The sequence below is a fragment of the Rhizoctonia solani genome, chromosome 13, assembly GCF_016906535.1.
Source record: "Rhizoctonia solani chromosome 13, complete sequence".
NCBI lineage: Eukaryota > Fungi > Basidiomycota > Agaricomycetes > Cantharellales > Ceratobasidiaceae > Rhizoctonia > Rhizoctonia solani.
Genome location: NC_057382.1, coordinates 1,192,471 through 1,207,148, shown reverse-complemented (window position 1 = coordinate 1,207,148; position 14,678 = coordinate 1,192,471). Strand labels below are relative to the sequence as shown.

At 50.1% G+C, this 14,678-nt stretch overlaps 5 protein-coding genes across 5 annotated transcripts; all 5 read left to right on the top strand.

Annotated features, from left to right (window-relative positions):
• Positions 1-2,239: 2,239 nt before the first annotated feature.
• On the top strand, positions 2,240-2,481 carry RhiXN_07209 (uncharacterized protein; the record flags this gene model as incomplete). The annotated part of the gene is made up of 2 exons (XM_043327025.1): positions 2,240-2,420; positions 2,474-2,481. The coding sequence occupies 2 exons, from the start codon at positions 2,240-2,242 to the stop codon at positions 2,479-2,481; spliced, it is 189 nt and encodes a 62-aa protein (XP_043185497.1).
• Positions 2,482-2,696: 215 nt separating this feature from the next.
• On the top strand, positions 2,697-3,401 carry RhiXN_07208 (uncharacterized protein; the record flags this gene model as incomplete). Its single annotated transcript, XM_043327024.1, has 3 exons — positions 2,697-2,742; positions 2,808-3,186; positions 3,242-3,401. The coding sequence occupies 3 exons, from the start codon at positions 2,697-2,699 to the stop codon at positions 3,399-3,401; spliced, it is 585 nt and encodes a 194-aa protein (XP_043185496.1).
• Positions 3,402-5,229: 1,828 nt separating this feature from the next.
• On the top strand, positions 5,230-5,637 carry RhiXN_07207 (uncharacterized protein; the record flags this gene model as incomplete). Its single annotated transcript, XM_043327023.1, has 1 exon — positions 5,230-5,637. The coding sequence occupies one exon, from the start codon at positions 5,230-5,232 to the stop codon at positions 5,635-5,637; it is 408 nt and encodes a 135-aa protein (XP_043185495.1).
• Positions 5,638-7,622: 1,985 nt separating this feature from the next.
• RhiXN_07206 (eukaryotic translation initiation factor 4G) lies at positions 7,623-12,381 on the top strand (the record flags this gene model as incomplete). The annotated part of the gene is made up of 13 exons (XM_043327022.1): positions 7,623-7,737; positions 7,793-8,349; positions 8,397-8,498; positions 8,548-9,162; positions 9,186-9,892; positions 9,943-10,066; positions 10,122-10,331; positions 10,393-10,518; positions 10,587-10,696; positions 10,747-11,265; positions 11,306-11,879; positions 11,918-11,929; positions 11,980-12,381. 13 exons carry the CDS (start codon positions 7,623-7,625, stop codon positions 12,379-12,381), a joined length of 4,173 nt encoding a protein of 1,390 aa, XP_043185494.1.
• A 1,661-nt stretch (positions 12,382-14,042) lies between these two features.
• Positions 14,043-14,678, top strand: RhiXN_07205 (dsrm domain protein; the record flags this gene model as incomplete). The annotated part of the gene is made up of 4 exons (XM_043327021.1): positions 14,043-14,204; positions 14,259-14,413; positions 14,472-14,616; positions 14,670-14,678. 4 exons carry the CDS (start codon positions 14,043-14,045, stop codon positions 14,676-14,678), a joined length of 471 nt encoding a protein of 156 aa, XP_043185493.1.

Sequence of the window (14,678 nt, the reverse complement as noted above, 5' to 3'; positions counted from 1 at the left end):
CGACCTCTCTCCTAGAAACCAAAATTAACTTGAGTAAGAGGGCAAACAGGAGTTACTCACGGCGTTATTCTCCTACCCAGATCTAGATCAAAGCCAATTGCGGCTAAGTTAGCCCTACGCAAGTGTCTTGTGCATGATGGTAAATTCTCACTGGATTATGACCATGTCCAGTAGCACAAATTGAGCTCGGGGAAATGCGCAAGAGAACGAGAACCCCGTAATATACATATAATATATGAAGCTAAATTTGGTGATTCAAGTCTGGTCAACTTGGGGGGAAAGCATCCTACATTTGGTCTTCCAATTGATCGAGACATGGTACCAAGTTAGCGCAGTAATCGAAATCAAACACTAGCAGTTTGAGCTTGAACTTCAAGCCTTGAAGCGACCTAACCACAACTACAACAAACGAAGACACTGTAATTATACCCTAGTTATTCGACGGGTCCGAAAGCCTCCGGACCGCTCGTAGACTCGTGGAAGATAACGGGCGCTTCGAAGATCGGGTTCTATGCATCCGGTGCACTCGTGCAGTGCCTCACAGAACCTGGCTGAGTGCCCCAGAATAATTTGAACCAAAATGGGCTGGCCGCGGAAGCCTGGAAATTCCTTGGCCCGCAGAGTGAATATAAGACCGAGTCGAGCTGTCATTTTTGTTTTTCTAAATCTTTCGAGTAGACGGGCACCCATATTCAGAGACAATAGAGTTAATTATTAGATTACCAACAAGCCGGCATTGCGACGCAAAGCCTTGGATATCTATTCCCTTGACATTATAGGTCTCGGGCTCTCAGTCATGGTTTTCGTCGTATCATGGGATGAGCTGAGCGGTTTGCCTTGTTCGCTTGTAGCTCGTTAAATATGAATAAAAAAGTCGTATCATGACAGATTGCTCGCCCATCATAACTCTACGAGGACCTGAAAACTCCCGGAGCGCTCACTCGCTCACAAGGTAAGCGAGTATTTCGGAGCATAAAATGACGCTCCGAAGTGCTCGCGGGACGCTCCGGATCCGGTGGGATCCAAAGAGCAGGTCCCCAAAACCTGAGCACTCCGGAGTTTTTCAGGTCCCCGTAGAGAAATAGCACACCTCCTTCAGGTGAATATAGCTGCCCGCCTTACCTGGCCCTAAAAATGTTGGGTTGGTCCCTGACAAATGGTTGACTATCGCCGATATGGCTGCTCGTTCCTGCTTGCTATATCCAATTTAAAAGAGGCTTGAATAGTCTAATTAGCGTTGACGAGTGTAAATGCGTAAAGTATCCATATATCTCTTTTGAGGGAGCCGGGGGACGTCCTGTTTATTATTGCAATGGTAGGTGTACTTAGTGATAGCAAACTGAGAAGATCCTTACCTATTTAAGCATCAGTCAGTTCTCGCTCCAGGAACATGTAATCAAGTGGCAACACTGGAAAACTTGAATAATCCTGGGTCAAGGATCGTTGATCATTCATGGATTCTTGAAGCTCTGCCCTCACATGCAGTAGGCCACGACCTCTCTCCTAGAAACCAAAATTAACTTGAGTAAGAGGGCAAGTAGGAGTTACTCAGGGCGTTATTCTCCTACCCAGATCTAGATCAAAGCAAATTGCGGCTAAGTTAGCCCTACGCAAGTGTCTTGTGCATAATGGTAAATTCTCACTGGATTATGACCATGTCCAGTAGCACAAATTGAGCTCGGGGAAATGCGCAAGAGAACGAGAACCCCGTAATATACATATACATATATGAAGCTAAATTTGGTTATTCAAGTCTGGTCAACTTGGGGGAAAGCATCCTAGATTTGGTCTTCCAATTGATCGAGACATGGTACCAAGTTAGCGCAGCAATCGAAATCAAACACTAGCAGTTTGAGCTTGAACTTCAAGCCTTGAAGCGACCTAACCACAACCACAACAACGAAGACACCGTAATTATACCTAGTTATTCGACGGGTCCGAAAGCCTCCGGACCACTCGTAGACTCGTAAAGGACAATAGGCGCTTCGAAGATCGGGCTCTATGCATCGAGCGCACTCGTGCAGTACTCCAGAGCCTGGCCGAGCGTCCCAGAATTATTTGGACCAAAACAGGTTGTCCCCGGAAACCTGAGCGTTCCTAGCCTCACAAAGTGAATATAAGAGACCGAGTCGAGCTGTTATTGCTTATTTTTCTAACCAATGTCCAGAGCCATTAAGCGCCGAGCTTACTCAACAGCGTTGCAAATGCCAACTCAAGGAACATCGTCATCCCGACAACCATGCCTCGGGACAGATCACGTTCGCGCTCGCGCTCCCCCACACCCAAGTTATCCTTAAAGTCTCTGGGTGTATCCGAAATATCCGAGTCGGATTATTTCAAGAAGAATTCCGAATTTAGGGCATGGCTGCGAGAGGAGCGTGGCAAATACTTCGACGAACTCTCAGGCGAGCGGCCAGGCAGTGAGTTTTCACTTGAGATATTTTGTACATAGAGCTTGACTGACGTTTGTAAGGGCATTAACTTAATTTTCCTACGGCCCGGGTTCGAGTAGTTACTTTCGCAAGTTTTGTCAAGGTAAATATTGCTTATCGGTTTTCGTGGCAACCGAAACACTTAACTTGAACCAAGGCCTGGAACAAGGGAAAACTTCCCAAAGAACTACAACGCCGATGAAGCTACCGAAAGTGCACGACCTGCATCATCGCAGACTTCATACAGGTGGTCATTCGCCGACAATGGTAAAGGTTAGCGCTGCCGAGCTCAGAGCTGCGCGAGAAGCAGGTAAGCCAACAGTCGCTTCTCGTTACACACTCGCGTATTGACATCTGAATGCGTGGCGCTGTTAGTTAGCCAGGCGACCTACGACCTTGATGCCCCGCCTACGTCCAGCACAGCGTCCAAGCGCACTCAAGGACCATCCCTTCCTCCCGGAAAAGCGATTGGCCCTTCACTGCCTTCGGCCTCGGACCTCACGCTTCAGCGAGAAGAAGCTGTCGAATCAGCCAGGGGAGAGCGCCGTACAGCCAACAAGCGGGCTCGAGAGAGACTCGAAGATGAAGATGGTGGCATTGGACCAAAGGCGGTTGGCCGAGAAGGCATGATGGAGAAAAAACGGGCCCGGCGGGAGGATGACAAAGCTATGCGGGATAGAAAAGAAGAGGGCGGATTGGAAGTAGGCGAGGATGTGCTGATGGGGGCCGGGAATAGTGATAGCTTCCAAGCTGCGTAAGTGTCCATATTCATAACGGCCATATCGGTAGTTTAATTGACGGCCGCTTAGTATTGCAAGGCGAGACGCCGCAAGAGCTCGGTGGGCAGAGAAAAAAGCGACTTCTGGAAACGGGAATGGATCGTCAAATGATAGACTAGAAGCAATGAAAGCACGCGAGGCTGAGACTATGGCTATGTTCCGTAACATGGCCAAGGAGCGCTTTGGGTAACCGGAGTGCTTGGCGAGTGTACATATATTATGCTCGTGAGGTGTTCAACCTGACACTATGCTGTGCTCCAATAAATTGGGACCGCGCTTGGAGATTGGTCCTGGCATCCTTCCATATAATACACATTTATCTGATCTATTATCACAGCCACCATAGTGCACGATTCACAAGTACTTATACAGCACAGAAACATTTATCACGAAAATAGAGTTACACAGGGGCGGGCGCATTGGCACCATTGCATTCGAAATTGCAGAAAGCTCAGCCCAGGCAATCTGTCGCAACGGACCATTAATTCGTGTCGAACGATACGACAATCCTACATGAACCATTTCTGGGGTACCTTTGCATTACCTATATCTGATATATGCCCGAAGACCCTCTCGATGCCGTAAGAAAACAAGAAAGGCAATCATCAGAGGTAGGATGGTGATGAACCAAGCCAAATTGGGGTTCCCATACATCACCGTGACTAGATAAAGAAAGACGGTTTCATTATTTCGGCATCTCATAACTTGGCAAGAGCGACGTACAAAAAGGTCACGAGCATCTATGCGTATGTTTGTATGTCAGTCGATCCGACGAATGACTTGAGACCACGTACCAACAGATGCCTGTCCACGAGCAAAAACGCACAAAACAGTTGGACGTCGTATATAACAGCCGCCCGAGGATAAAGGATAAGAGTACGAGTACATTGACGACTGGGCAAAGAGCATCTCTCGGGTGGACGTGCATAAAAGGTGCTGCTGGCGTCGATGAAACTACGGGCATTTTTGCTCCACGGTGGACTGCATAATTGGTTGGCATGTCGCTAAGGATTAGGTCGGAAGTTGGGGATGAATGGGAGGTGAGATGCTTGAGAGTCGAGTGCTCTGTAGCATACTATGTCTGGATATATATACCTCAGTATTACCCAGCATCAAAGAGCGCAGCTACCCTTGGGAGGCGATTTAGCTGACACGAAGCACAGTACTCTGACAGTGCCACGGTACGTTTGAGGTCATCTCAACCTATAACAAAAACTAGTACAAGAACCCCTTCAAATCGCGCAGGGAGTAGCAAAGAAGTTTTCAAAGGTCGAGGAAATAGCATGCTACTTTCGCTTATTGTAAGATATCACGGGCTGAATGGAATTGGCCACTCTAACTGCCATATTGCGTTGTTTGCTTCGATAGGTACTCCAGGTGTGCTAAATCGGGAAACGTACCAATTAGGAGCTTGAAACTTGGTGGAGAAACAGGGAAATTCGTTTGATCAATCTATAGGAACACGTACTCGGCGGCATTGATAAGCGCCATCGAGCAACGCCAACAATTAATACTTGCCAAAGGAAGGCGAATATATATCAGCAAGCATATACACAGCTTACCTAGGTTATTTAGCGCGTAATCTACAACCACCGACTTTCCAATAGAAAGTCTTGGTCCCGCAACTTGGTTCCAAGGAGTATATCAATGCCCATGGACAAAACGCGTTGTTCAGATTCAAGGAACTCCAAGTAATATTGATTGCATGTTGTACAAAGACAGACTGAGCGGTGTAGGGTAGAGCGAATAAGTTAGGTGGTCTAGTGGAGCCACAGAACAGGAAGTTGTAGAAAGCCGTGCGCATGTATTAGTCCTCGCTATACAAATAGTCAGTCAATATTGACGCAATGTAGTGAAATAAATGGGCAGAGCGTCTAAAGGCACCATATTAAGGTCAACTCCATCTTTGGTGCCTAGGCTGGGCATAGTCCAGCCAATGTAGCAAATGTCGAGATACAACGGGGGTTGGTGAAACACTAAAAGAGGGTCCTTACTCTGCGGTCTCTCTTCGCATAAACATGTCGATCGCAGCCGAGAAAGCGGCGAATGCCATTCCGCCACCAAAAGCTGCCCGAGGCCCCGAATTCCTCGCCAATACAGCCCCGGAAATGAAACCGGCAGAGACCGCATTTGTCAAATCGTTTTTCGCACGGAACTGGTCCCACGGTCAAGTCAGCTCCATGTATTTGAGAATGGTGCTTACCCCTTCGATACAACATTCCACACCCGAATACAATGCTCCCACTTTGGCGAATCCGCTTCCCGATCGCCACATTCCTCGCCCAGTGCTTTTGAAAAACTCGGATGTTTTTTGGCGTGTAGACATGTTGGCGTCCGTATTTAGTCTATTCATTGGGTCTTCGATGGCGAATGATGAACTCATAAGTGAAAAGAAAGCACCCAAAGCAAAACCTAAGTTCGCCTAGGAGTGAGTGGTGTCTGTGATGATATGAAAAGCAAAAATCACCTGCTCCTCCGGACAACACGGTTTAAATGCACAGCTTTCCGATCCCGTTCGCATCCAATTTTCCACCTTTTTTGCTGCATCAAAACTGGACGATCTTCTGTTAGGCCTGGCGGCAGGGGCTCTTTGCCCGGCTGGTAGATTGGCACGCCCCAGTTATTCATGCTGTGCCCCTAGTGATAACAAGATTAATGAATGTAGAGTACTAGATTATCATGGGCAACCCGAGGATGGCAAGTGTGGAAAAGTTGTAGGGGTTGCTTGGTCAGCCAGCGCTTAATACACTGACCTCCAATCAGCCACATTTACCAGCTCACTGAGTTTAGATAGACTCTGAAACTAAAACTTGCCGGAATTCACCGGGGTGCAATCCTCTCGCCAACAGATTATTGGCCGCCGGATACCTAGCTATCAAACCCTTCTCTTCCCCCACCCCCCTATCACACTGCTGCGCAGGGTTGATGTTAGAACTGCTCCGTTCCAAATTCGTTCATACGTGACTCAAATGCTAGAGCTAGACTTGCAGTAGCACCAGACCTCATAGTTCATGTGATTTATGATTCAGAGGTTATGTCGTCATTCTATTGGTTAAAAGTAGAATACTTAAACGAGTGGCATTTATAACTTTGAATGCTAACATTACTAACATAGCCACCTGGAATTTGCTTTTTGGACTCGCAGAGTGGTTAGTCGCATACACCCAAAGGACGCATGCAGACTTGGTACTAGACTTATGAGACGACCGTCGTTGGTCTATAGCGCTATACGAAATGATTGGCCGTGTTCGTACGTGGACGTAATGGGTGAGTTACTTTGCTTCAGGTACAGCCTTTAGGGAGATCAGCATGAATTCCCTTGGGTGAACGTCATCTGATGTTGTCAATTGTACCACGCGAGGCGGATGTTTTCGTTATATTTCCCTGAGGCATCATGCTAGCATTAAACTGCAAGCTAGGTAGATAGATGTAAATCACGATAGACGTATGATTGGCGAATAATTCAAAGTTGCATTCCTAGCTTTGGCGTTTGATGGCTGGACCCAACCAAATACTCACGAGGCAAATATTACGCCACGGGAGTATACTCATGTTAGGGTGTTGCTATCGATATCCATGCAAGTCATGGTACCACGGTAAATGACATCAGGGAAAATGACTTGATGCTCCCTGAATATCTTGCCAGTGGAGGTCCGAGCCCGAGAACTTGTAGCCACTGATCTGTGCTCCCCTTTAGAAAAATGCCGTGTTGTCACTGGGCTGAAAAGCTTTGTCTGTAATCCATAGTTACTGGCTACCAACTTGTGGTTACACCACTGCTCGATTTATCCCCCTGAGCACGTTTTTGAAATGATGATAAACATGTGTTTCTCGAGATGATCGTCGATGGTCCAAGGGCGACATGCTGCACAGTGCAATACATGTGTAAATTACGACAAATAAGAGTGGGATTACACTCCCAGGCCTGGGAGAATACGTACAGAAGTGCAGCTCAAGGGGATGATTGAAGAGGGTACTATACATATCCTGTCTGGGTGGCTGTGGTCTAGTAGAAATTTGCGGAGGGCACGTGACCCAATCCCCATCTCCGCCAGTCACCGACTACGGCGTCCAGAGTCCAGTGCTCCCCCCTTGTGCTTTGCCAATCTCTGTTGTTCGACAGAGCAAAGCCTGCCGGTCGGGTGTTTTTTACGACTTATAATTCTATTCGCTTTTTTCTGATTGTGCTGCGCCACGAAGGCGAAGAATCTACGACTCGAAGAATAGCACTCGTGAGGGATAAATAGCCACTGGATGAATTTTAATTGATAACCTTTAATAATAGAATGAGCAGTTCTGCTGTTAAAACCCACCAAACAAGGCATCGAATCCGTCTGTTCCGCTTGCCACCTCGGCGTGGTCTAAGGCCCTCCGCAGAGCTCAGCAACGTCACGCGCTCAATCCCCTGCCAATGCACCTAGTACCCCTACCACCCAATCGCGCCGCCAGAGCACCCTTGGGCAGGTGCGAATGCTACGGTAAAGCAGGCTTCGAGGGGAGTTGCGACGGCACAGGGCATCGACAAGGTCAGCCCCTTATTAATTGCCATTTTTCACTTTTATTAACTTTGATTTATTTCAGCGAGCTCGATAAACTTCGGCTCAATAGAGGCGAATCAAGCGCCCGAGAAAAAGGCAGAGGTAGCCACCCCGCCCCCCACCGCACCTACCCCTGCCACGGCCCCTGCTGCCACATCAAAACCCGCACCTGCTCCCGTATCCCCAGCCACGCCTACCGCCACCCAGCCATCAACCAATGGGATCAAAGTAGTTGCACCTACTCCTACTCAACCGATGCCGACGAGCACGGCCCCGGCGACGACGACTGCCTCGACCGGAGCGTCGACGGCTCCAGCCGCAGCGCCCACACCTCCCGGCACGACCCCTACGCCTAGCAAGCAGAAAAAGCTTAATGTACATGCACTCTTTCAGGGCGGGGGTCCGCCCTCAGTCACTGCCACCCCTGCGGCGCCCTCTAGCATACCCAGCACGAGTGCGCCAGCCAACCAGCCGCCAACGGCAGTTCCCTCGGCTCCTCGCGGGCCAGCTCCGGCTTTAGTGATCGCAACAATCCTGCCCCGTTCCCACGCAGCCCCCAAATCGGCCGGCCGCCTTTGCCCGGTCCGAATACGAGCGGTGGTCAGAGGCCTCCAGCGAGCCCGCGTATGAACAATATGCCAATCCAGCAGCATCACCAGCATCCGATGGCCCACCCTCACCAACATCATTCTCCCCATCCTGGTCATCCGATGCCACCGGCTCCCCAATGGGGGCCTACTGGATATTACGTGAGTAGAGCTGTAGGCTTGCTTATAATTGTACTAATTTTGGCTTCAGTACCCGCCGCCTCATGACTATAATCCGTACATGTACTGGGGCGGTCACCCACCACATCAACACCAACATCACATGCCTCCGATACACCAGCCCCCTATGCAGCCTTCTCCACGAACACAGCCCGCTCAACCTCGCCCACCATCTACTCCTCCTGCGACGAATAATGCGACCCCCCATACTCTGCCTCCTATCACAACTAGCGCCCTCCAAGCTCTTCCGAGTGCGCCATCTCCTTCGCTTAGTGTTAATGCTCCTACGTTTGTTCCGGGCGGTTTGCGTCGTCCTACGAATCCCGTCCGAATTAGCACTCCCGGCGGTGATGCATTAACGTTTGAAGGCGTCCCATTATCTCCCAAGGTCTCTACTCCGATACAACCCAAGCGCCCGAACGTCGTGGTACGCATGGAGACCGAGCAGCAGAAGAACGAACGCTTAGCCAGAGAGAAGGAAGAAAAGGAGAGATTGGCCAAAGAGAAGGAGGAGAAGGAGCGCAAGGAAAGGGAGAGAATTGAGGAGGAGAAACGAGCCAAGGAGGAAGCTGAGCGCAAGGAGAAGGAAGAGGCCGAACGTAAAGCCAAGGAGGAGGCCGACCGAAAGGCAGAGGCCGAGCGCAAGGTCAAGAGGAAGCCGAGCGCAAGGCCGAAGAGCGCAAAGCAAAAGAGGAGGAAGAAAAGCGGATCGCTGAAGAGCTACGAGCTAAGGAAGAGGCAGAACGCAAGGTCAAGGAAGAGGAAGCGCGAAAGGCCCGGGAGGAGGAGGAACGCAAAGAGCGGAGCGCAAGGCGAAGGAGGAAGCTGAACGAAAGGCCAAAGAGGAGGAAGAACGAAAGGCGAAAGAAGAAATGGAGCGCAAGCTCAAGGAAGAAGAGGAACGCAAGGCTAAGGAAGGCCGAGGCTAAAGCCAAAGAAGAGAAGGCTAAAGCAGAGGCCGAGGCCAAGGCTAAAGCAGAGGTTGATGCTGCTAAAGAAGAGGCCGAGGCTAAGGAGGCTGCTACCGAAGAGGCGCGCGATACTGTTCCCGCATCTCCCATCTCTTCCCCAAAACCTCCCAATGGCCTGTTACCTTCTACCATTCCCGACCGTCCATCACCTCTATCCAATTCTACTACGGCTCCAGGACGCCCATCCCCTCTTTCCATTACGACCTCCCAGGCCAACGAGCGGCCCAAGCGTCCTGTTCCTGGTCCCTTGGATCTTACCTCTGCACAGGGCAATCGTAGTGCTGCGCCCCCCTCTGCACTGGCTAGCGCCCGGATCATTGAGGACTTGAATGTAGTCCCATACCCCGAGACCATCAAGACACCCAATCCGGATCTTAATATTGCGGCCACTCCTGGCAAGTTTAGGTGTGTACACACTTTGATCTCAGATCGATCAAAGCTCATCGATTTCATAGATATGATCGCGAATTCTTGTTGCAATTTGAACGTGTGCAAAGAGAAAACCCGATTCGCTCCCTCCCCTCGATGCTATCGGCCTCGAACCCGGCGAACAGGGTGCAGGGTATCCCGGTGGCGCGCGTGCAGGGGTCGTCGCGTCGGCTCAATGGGCATGGGCAACGCTCCCCCCCTCCAGCGCCAGGGCTCTGTCGGACTTGGACTCGGCCCCGGTCTTGCCAAGGGCGGATTCGCCATGGGCAATTTCCAGTCTCCATCTTCCTCTCAAGCTCGGTTCGATGCCTCCAATGCGGCCAGGTCTGGCATGGCCTTTGGCAGTGGTGCAGCTGGTCGCCTCACACCCATGTCCAGGAGCGCGAGTCAAGGGGCGTTGGTGGCGCAGGTCCTCGTGAGGCCAAGCGCACTCGTAGTCAACGTGGTCAGCACCGTGGCGACAATCCTCGCGCCAGTGGATTCCAAACTCCTGCGAATCAACCGCAAACCTTGAGCCTGTTGTTCCGCTCGAACAGAGCGAGAACCGTTGGGTCGCCGGGAGCACCTTGCGCACGCCCCAGCAACTCGAAGAGCGCCAGCTTGTGGATCGCAAAGTCAAAGCACTTCTCAACAAGCTTACGATGGATAATTCGATTCGATCTCCGACCAGATTATCGAGTGGGCTAACAAATCTGAGCAAGAAAAGGACGGGAGCACCCTTATGCAAGTCATCAAACTCGTTTTCGAAAAGGCCAAGGACGAAGCTGCATTTAGCGAGATGTATGCTCGTCTGTGCCGCAAGATGATGGAGCGTTTCTCCCAATGTTCAGGACGAGACAATTCGCAACTCGGAGGGTCAACCAATCACTGGTGGGATGCTATTCCGCAAGTACTTGCTTAACCGATGCCAAGAAGACTTTGAGCGCGGATGGAACGCCCAAGGAGGCCGCTCTTGCTGCCGCTGCCTCGAAAGCAGGGGAAGACAAGGCTGCTGAAGCCGCGTCCACTGAAAACGGCGAGGCGGTCTTGTATTCTGACGAGTATTATGCTGCCGCCAAGGCCAAGCGTCAAGGTCTCGGTTTGGTCCGATTCATCGGTGAACTGTTCAAGTTGCAAATGTTGACGGAACGTATTATGCATGAATGTATCAAGAAGTTGCTTTCGAACGTGGTCAACCCCGAAGAAGAGGAAATCGAGAGCTTGTGTAAACTCTTGACGACCGTTGGGCAGAGCCTGGATAACCCCAAGGCGAGGAATCATATGGATATCTACTTCGAGCGTATGCAGGAGATGGCCAAGGGCAGCAGTATCAACTCTCGTATGCAGTTTATGTTGCAGGTAAGTCGCCAGTATGCGCTTTCATATATGCTGGTATTCATTCCCATACAGGACGTTATCGAACTGCGTGCGCGACACTGGCAAGCACGTTCCGCCGCCCCTCGTCCCCCTCCGACACACCAAGATTCCTCTCGACGACTCGGGTCGACACGGTGTTTCTCGTGGCGGATCCCGACGAGGTGAGCACCGCGGTGCTAATGCGACCGAACCCGATGGTTGGAACGTCGCTGGTGGAGCTGGGGCCAGTCGACCACCCGCGCGTGCAGGCGATCTCTCTCAATTTGGCAAAATTTCCAAGCCAACTGGCATCCAATTCGGCCCTTCAAGTGTGTTTAGCAAGAAAGATGCGAACAAACGTGATTCGAGCATCGGCCGCGCCTCCGGTGCGAACATGTTCTCTGCTCTGAGCGGTGGAACTGTCGATGGACCTCCCCCTCCTACCGAGCGCACAGCGAATAGCCGCAAGCCTAGCGTTGACCTTGGACCCGGTGGATCCCCTGTTGTTGCGGGCGCCGGAGAGAGGAAGAAGCTTAATTTGTTGCCAAGGACCAAGCCCACTGAGGCCGACAACGACAAGGGCGATGGCAAGGAGGAAGATAAGGAAGAAGACAAAGAGGAAGCACCAGTGGCTTTGACCGAGGAAGAAATCCAGACAAAGTGAAGGAGGATGTCAAGGTACGTTTTGATGTGAATCGAAGTTGACAAGATACTGACACGCTATACAGGAATATCTTGGTGTCGAGAACATTGATGAAGCAATTTTAGCCCTCGAAGCTCTTCCATCCGAGCATCGGCACTTGTTTGTTGACAAGCTTGTCAATGCTTCCATGGATGGAGGAAATAAGGTTGTTGTCCTTACTGAGAAGCTTTTCTCTGCTGCTCGTTCTCGATCTGTCATTTCCCCTGAAGGATTTGAGCGTGGCATGATTCCCACCATCGAGATGGCCGACGACTTGAGCATCGATGTACCCAAAACGTACGAATGGCTCGCGCGTATGATCCATGCTGCTGGGCTTGATAGGGCCGGGGCTGAAGAGATGGCCAACAATATTTCCGTATACGGCGAGCCTCCCGTCCCGCCAAGAGAGCTCCTGCTAAAGGAATTCGAAAAAGTATCGTCGGCATAGATGGTCCCCATCATATTTGATGGCCACTCGATTCCTTGTTTATCTAACCAGTAGCTATTAGTTCAACCTACTCCTTCTAGATTTCCTTTCCTCTTTTCCGGCTCTTTGGTTTTTTCCCATTCGATCTCATTGTATAGACTTGTCGCGCGGTGTGCTCGGTGTGTTCGTCCCGCCATCCCCTTTACCTCCCCGATCCGCCGTACCCTGCACACCTCTATACGCGCCATTTGCCTTGCCCTCCCATCCATGTCGCACGACGGACCATCTAGCATCACCTCCGGCCCTTCCTTTCCTTTCCTTGTACATACCAATCATCGAGTACCTATTCGTATATCACTATTGACTATCATCTGTGTTTTTCTCTTTGTCTCGACCATCTGGATTTCCTCACTGTGCCTGCGTTTGTTCAAAACATCCCTTTCCTTTCCTGTTTACTTCATACTCCTGTGTTGTTACATGCGTCGCTCAGACTGTTAGCCGATCAGATCAGATTGTGACCCGCTCTCTGTTTGTATTCATTCTTTTAAGTCATTTAGTTGCATTGAACTCGCTTGGCTCCAAGGTTCGTGTGTGGCTTCATCCCGAAAACAATTTATTGTGGATAGAATCATGATGTTACATCTGGTAACTTTAAACGCAAGCTGAAATGATCAACTGATCGATGACCACGACCGCGCAATATTACCCCTTCTTCATGCTCGTTCCCTCGAGATTCTGACCCTGGTTTAGTCCCAAGGCTCAAACTGTATTTAGTGTCCACCCTAGAACTATTTGTTTTATTCTCCGGCAATACACTCAAACTTGACGTCGGCCTGAACATACTCATCGCTCTCGGTTAGACTCGTCATCGGATTCTATCCCATTCGTGCGTTGCGCGAATTTCTATCAGCAATTCCTGCCGCAGTCGTACGGCTTTCGAACTCTCGCACACTGTCTAGCTCACTCAGTGACGTGCCTGGACTCCTGCATCGCGCCCCTCAATGAGATTTATCCAGGCAGGTGACCGTGTCACTACTTTGACGCAGCATTTCTCCTTACTTTCTGCGGACGCTACACGCGTCACACAGCCCCCCGGTACGCCCAATGGCTTAGCCGTGGATTTTACCAACCAATGGCCATACTCCACAGAACGGAATGACGTGTGGACGTGAAGATTTCGCTTAGAGCTGAACTGCAAAAGCTCTCGAAGGTGAGTACGTTTACTAGCCATTGTGATCCACGTTGTAAAAGCGGTGGGCTTCATTTCAATTTCTCACTCAGAAAGGTAAAAAGGTCGCCTTGTGCTATGGGTGGGCAAATTTATCTGATTCCCTCCAGCTAACGCCCCTCCCCCGCCAATCCCGCCCTTGTAACCTTACCTGACCGTTGTCCGCCTTCTTTCTAGACGTATGAAATACTGGAGCTCGCGCCCAATCAAAGTGCTCCAATTCGCGATGGGGTTGTAGGTGTTTTTGCCCGTATACAGCACTGATGTGCGCTCCCTCCCGCCGATTCACCCTAATTATTCTGGAAAGCCATGCGTACTTCTCTGAAAGGGGTCCCAGAACCATATTCAGCTTCGCATACTGGGTGCTATGCTCCATTTCGGCACATAAAATCTAGTGCGCGCCACATATATAATGATCCATTCATTCCTTGTCCGTTTTCGTGCTCTCATCTGAATGACTCGGTTTTATACTCGCATTTATACCCCGTCTAGGACTTCCGGTTATAGAGATCAATTAAACGTCTGGTCTGATCGAGTTCATATTGGCCATATTCAGTTCACAACTCAGGGTTTCTACCACCAAACTGACCAAATGCAATACCAAGCCATTCCTTTTGTGTGTTTCTTACTTTACCGATATAGCATATAACCTTACCCTTGATTTTATTAGTCCCCCAAATTATCAACTATGGCGACCGATACCAAGCACATGGCCAATCCGATTTGGATGCGAAGAGATTGTCCCTATCGCGCATCTCCCAAGACCGACTTTCCGTTGATACCGGCTCTATCATATTTGACCATCTCTCCAATGTACCTGGTTCGGTACTTCAACCTCGTTGTATGTTTATCTCATAATCACCCTCTCATTCAACGTTAACAGTGTCTTGTTATTCTTTTACCCAACAGTGATTATGTATGGCGCAGAAGAGAGTTTGGTGGACCCGTACGTTATAGGCTGGGGAACTAGCAAACGCAAGGCCGAGGAGAATGCGGCTGAGAAACTACTGACCTCACGCCGTTATTGCGTAAGTCATCCTCTATACCACCATGTAATTCCGAGTAACCCTGGTTTAAATAGTTCTACTGA